Source organism: Budorcas taxicolor, chromosome X, assembly GCF_023091745.1.
Source record: "Budorcas taxicolor isolate Tak-1 chromosome X, Takin1.1, whole genome shotgun sequence".
Classification (NCBI taxonomy): domain Eukaryota; kingdom Metazoa; phylum Chordata; class Mammalia; order Artiodactyla; family Bovidae; genus Budorcas; species Budorcas taxicolor.
In genome coordinates, this window is record NC_068935.1 from 92,976,686 (window position 1) to 92,982,510 (window position 5,825).

At 38.7% G+C, this 5,825-nt stretch overlaps 1 protein-coding gene across 1 annotated transcript; it reads right to left on the bottom strand.

The window, feature by feature from the left end:
* Positions 1–4,560: 4,560 nt before the first annotated feature.
* LOC128070052 (ubiquitin-conjugating enzyme E2 G1-like) lies at positions 4,561–5,620 on the bottom strand. The gene is given in 2 exon segments (XM_052663361.1): positions 4,561–5,473; positions 5,475–5,620. Coding segments are annotated over 2 exon segments (507 nt in total). The 3' UTR covers positions 4,561–5,112.
* Positions 5,621–5,825: the final 205 nt, after the last annotated feature.

The window sequence follows — 5,825 nt, forward strand, 5'->3', positions numbered from 1 at the left end:
ATTAGTTTGAATGAACTCCGGGATTTGGTGATGGACAGGGAGGCCTGGCGTGCTGTGATTAATGGGTTTGCAAAGAGTCGGTCACGACTGAGCGACTGAACTGACTGACTGATACCTGAATGGTCTAGTGTCTTAGAAATATTAATAAGGATTGCATTGAATGTGCAGGTGGATTTGGGTAGTGATACCTTATGGTGAACAATGTTGGATTCATGATCTCTAAAGAAGAAGATTTAGCTTTGGGGCCAGGAACCAGGCTTGATCAGTCAAGAGCTTTTGTGTAGCAGAGTTTTATTAAAGTATGACAAGGGACAGAGAAGGCTTCTGACATACACATCAGAAGGGGGATGAAGAATTCCCCCATGGGCTGGTCTTATCAAGGGCTTATATACTTTTACCAGACCATTCCCACAACATACTTGTTACATTAACAAGATTCAGTTCAGTTCAGTTCAGTTCAGTCACTCAGTCGTGTCCGACTCTTTGCGACCCCATGAATCACAGCACCCCAGGCCTCCCTGTTCATCACCATCTCCCGGAGTTCACACAGACTCACGTCCATCGAGTCCGTGATGCCATCCAGCCATCTCATCTTCGGTCATCCCCTTCTCTCCCTGCCCCCAATCCCTCCCAGCATCAGAGTCTTTTCCAATGAGTCAACTCTTCTCATGAGGTGGCCAAAATACTGGAGTTTCAGCTTTAGCATCATTCCTTCCAAAGAAATCCCAGGGCTGATCTCCTTCAGAATGGACAGTTTGGATTTCCTTGCAGTCCAAGGGACTCTCAAGAGTCTTCTCCAACATTAGAACTAACAATAGAAAGGTCTTACCAGACCCACTCCCACAATATACAAGATATCTTAAGATCACAAAATTAGTTAGAATGTTCTTGTTAAGGAGAAACATGTCCTCGAGCAAGATTCATTATATTGACTAAGACAAAGAAATGTAGGAAAAAAGTCTGTTCTTTTCTTCTCTGTGAGAGCCTCAGACTCCTTTCTCCCCCTCAGAGACCTTGGACTTCTTATCAACCTGCCTAGGAATTGACTCTCTCAGTAGTACAGACGTGCTAACAATATTAATTCTTTCAATCCATGAAAACAGGATGTCTTTCCATTTATTGTGTCTATTTTAATTTCTTTCATCAATGTTTAAAGTATTTACTGGCATCCTAAGGCTTTTCCCTATATAAGATCTTGTCATCATCAAACAGAATATTTTACATTTTCCTTTCTGATTTGGTTAATTTTTTTAAATTAATTTTTTATTGGAGTATAGTTGCTTTACAATATTGTGTTAGTTTCTGTTGTACAGCAAAATTAATCAGCCATACATGTGATATATGTAGTCCCTTTTGGACTTCCTTCCCATCCTGGTCACCACTGTACATTAAATAGAATTCCCCATGCTATACAGTATGCTCTTATTAGTTATCTATTTTATACATAGTATCAATAGTGTAAATGTATCAATCCCATTCCCCAAATTTGTCCCACCTTGCTTTTCCCTTTGGTATTCCCATTTATTTATTCTCTACCTCCATGTCTTTATTTCTGCTTTGCAAATAAGATCATCTGTACCATTTTTCTAGATTCCACATATATATGCTAATATGTGATATTTGTTTTTCTCTTTCTGACTTACTTCATTTTATGTGACACTCTCTAGATCCATCCATCTGTTTACAAATGACCCAATTTCATTCCTTTTTATTACTGAATAATATTCCATTATATATATATGTGCAGCACATCTTCTTTATCCATTCCTCTGTTGATGGACATCTAGGTTGGTTCCATGTTCTGGCTATTGTAAATAGTGTTGCTCTTAACACTGGGGTACATGTATCATTTTGAATTATGGTTTTCTTTGGTACTGGCACCAAACCCCCCCCTCCCAGAAATATAGATCAATGGATATATACACACAGATACACACATACAACTGAATCACCTTGCTGTATACCTTAAACTGGCACAACATTCTAAGTCAACTATATTTCAATAAAAAAATAGATCACCAACAAACACATGAAAAGATGCTCAACATGACTAATTATTGCTTCTCTGTGCTTAGTCACTCTGTTGTGTCCAACTGTTTGTGACCCCACAGACTGAAGCCCACCAGGCTCCTCTGTACCTGGGAATTCTCCAGGTAAGAACACTGGTGTGGGTTGTCATGCCCTCCTCCAGCGGATCTTCCCAATCCAGGGACCAAACCTAGGTCTCCAGGGCTGCAGGTGGATTCTTTTCCATCTGAGCCATCAAGCAAATCCCACTAATTATTAGAGAAATGCAAATGAAAACTGCAATGAGGTATGACCTCACACTGGTTAGAATTGTCATCATTAAAAAGTCTACAAGCAATAAATGCTGGAGAGGTTTTGGAGAATAAGAAACTCCTACACTGTAAATAGTAATGTAAATTTGTGCAAGAACATGGTATATCTCTCCATCTGTTAATGTAATCTTTGATTTCTTTCATCAGTGTTGTCAAGTTTTCTGTTACAGGTCCTTTCTCTCCTTAGGTAGGTTTATTCCTCAGTATTTTATTCTTTTTGATGTGATGGTAAATGGGATTGTTTTCTTAATTTATCTTTCTGACTTTCATAACAGCGTATAGGAATGTAAGAGATTTCTGTGTATTAATTTTTATCCTCTAACTTCACCAAATTCATTGATGAGTTCTAGTAGTTTTCTGGTAGCATCTTTAGGATTTTCTACATATAGTATCATGTCATCTGCAAACAGTGACAATTTTACTTCTTTTTCAATTTTGATTCCTTTTAGTTTTTCTTCTCTGTTTGCCATGGCTAGGACTTCTAAAATCATGTTGAATAAAAGTGGCAAGAGTGGATATCCATATTTTGTTTATGATCTTGGAGGAAATGCTTTCAGCTTTTCACTACATAAAGAAATAGGGAAAAAAGAGAACCAACAAGAATTCAAAATAAGAACAGTCATTAAGAAATAAACTTAGTAAAACAAAAAAATGAAAACTAAAGTACAAACAAAAAGCAAACAGATAACAAAAAAGTGAAGAAAACAAAATACACACATAAAAATCAATTTAAAAAATAAAGAATGAAAGCAAGAAAAAGAATCTCCAAAACAACAAAAAATAAAAATAGAAAAACAAAAAATAAATAAAAATAAAAGATGGTAAGGGGAGGGAGGTATGAGGAGGGTTCAGGATGGGGAACATGTGTACACCCGTGGCGGATTCATGTTGATGTATGGCAAAACCAATACAATATTGTAAAGTAATTAGCCTCCAATTAAAATAAATAAATTTAAACTTAAAAAAAGATGAAAAAATTGAAAACAACAATGCCAACAAGTGAACAAACAAAATAATAGTAATAAGTATAACAAAATAATAGTAATAAGTATATTTTTCTGGGGCATTGGCTCTCAGTGTGCTTGTTCCCACAGTGAGCCAGAGCCAAACCCTGCCTCTCAAGGAGGCCTTCCAATACCTCTAGAAAGGTCTCTAGGCCTGCTGTGGGCACTGTGGGGCCAGCTCAGACACTGACCTGGCCCAATTCCTGCATGTATTTGTCTGATAAATACACTGCTGCAATCGTTAGTAGTAGTAGTTAAGTCGCTCAATCGTGTCTGACTTTTTGCAACCCCGTGGACTGTAGCCTACACGGCTTCTCCGTCCGTGGGATTCTCCAGGCAAGAATACTGGAGTGGGTTACCATTTCCTTCTCCAGGGAATCTTCCCAACCCAGGGATCGAACCTGGGTCTCCCGCATTGGAGGCAGACACTTTAACCTCTGAGCCACCAGTGAAGCCCTATTATATATATATATATATATATATATATATATATATATATATATATATATGCTGCAAATGTTAGACTGGTCTTAACTTTGGCAATATTTATTGTCTATTCAGGTATCTCACAGATTCAGGATTTACCAAGTAGATCTAAAGGCTTTATTTATTTATTTATTTATTTTGGAAAAAAATTATATTTTGGAAGAACACACTACATAAGGTGACAGAATTCCAAAATCAAATTACATGAAAATATACATCGCAATTTCTTTGTATGATAGGTGAGAAAATTCTGCAGTATTAGAAGAATAGAGGCAAAGAAATATGAAGGGCTAAGGGGAAGGGTATGAGGGTAAACAGCATTTTTAATGGCAAACCCAGAAGTTAAGTAGAAAGCCTGTAGCTGTGCATGCTTTATTCATCCAACCTTCACATTAGGTAACTGAGGGCAAAAATAAAACCAAATCAGAGTTTTGTGTTGTTGGGAGTAAATTTCAATCATTTAAAATCTGAATTGAGTTCAGAACTAACTCTTGTTAGTTCCTAGGGATAATGACTGAATTCAAGAGCTCTCAATGACAGAAAAATGTTATTGCTGTATCCAATCTGAGAGATGGGTGCAGGTACAATACAAAAGGGAGAAAGCACCTCGTGAGGACCACTCCTCTGAAGTCATCATTAAAAATCAAGTAGTTGCTTACTGAGTACTTTGGTATTTGAACTAAATGATTTGAAAACTTTCTGGCAGACAGAAGAAATAAAAGCAAAGGGGAGTGTGTCAAAACAAAGAAGATACAAAAGTTTAGTAAGTGGAAAGAGTTTAATGAAGCCTCAATGGTTTAAAGGAAATTAAATGGAAACTTTTAATCCTAATTGCTGTTTATCTGACATGCTTTAAGGAGTCTTTTAAAACTGATAAGAAACAATGAATAGGGAAGAAAACCTGCTAAATTTTTTAGAATTTACACGATTCTTATTCCACTACGAGAAAGCATTATTTGGTACAAGGTGTATTTGTGGATGTACATGAACAGTATATATATTATCCGGGTCATGTTGTGCTATGTACAGGTCTTTACAATTCTTCCTGAAGGTTAAAACAGTTCATTAGAATTCAAAATGTGTAATCATCTGTAAGTTGGCACTTGTTAGGCTCTTGTCAGCACTGATACTGGCATGTTTTATTGCAGCCCAGTTCCAGCCAGTGTTTGCCAACTTGTTACAACAGAAGTCCAGCAATAGGTGGGTAGAGTGCAGGAAAAACAGTGCCATGTTTCTCAATTGGAGACCCTGAAATAAGTGAAGTTACAGCTGTTGAATAAATGTCACTCAAAAGCAGTCTCTTGGCTTTTTCTTACACAGCAGGCAACTTTCCTTTTGAATTCTCCATTTCTGTCTTCCCTCCATTCTTTCGCAGCATCAACATTAGCAGGTGAGTCTCCATTGGGGTCTGCCAGCATAGAAATGACACTAATCATGATGGTTTCCACGGTGTGAATAGGCAGCCAGCGTTCCTCTGGCTTTTCATAACCATATTTATCTTCTCCAGGTTCGTGAAGAATAGAAATGCATACATCACCATTTTTATCAACATTTGGATGCCAGATTTCTGTAATGAATTTCATTTTAGGAGGCCGAAGGGGATAATCTTTGGGGAAAGTGAGATGAGCTTTAAAAACACCACTGAAGTGTATCTGGAGGACCAATAATAAGGACTTCCCATCGGTAGAGATCATTGTCATCTATTAAACCTGCTGAAAAGCCTTCTACTGGATTTTTGTTGAGCTCTGCCAGCTGTCTTCGCAGTAGCAGTGCCGACTGCAGCTCCGTCATCCTCCCCGCCAAGAGCCCGGGCTGGCGCCGGGGCTTCTGAAGGACTGGGCACAGGCTCCGGAGCTGCTGGAGCTGGGTGTGCTGAGGAACCCGGGCCCCCACGACGGGAGCGCTGAAGCCGAGGGAGGCTGGGCTGTGGCGGCGGTAGCGGCGCCTCGCTGCCGGTGCGAGTCTGCTCGCTTCAGCTTTCCTCACCGATCTAAAG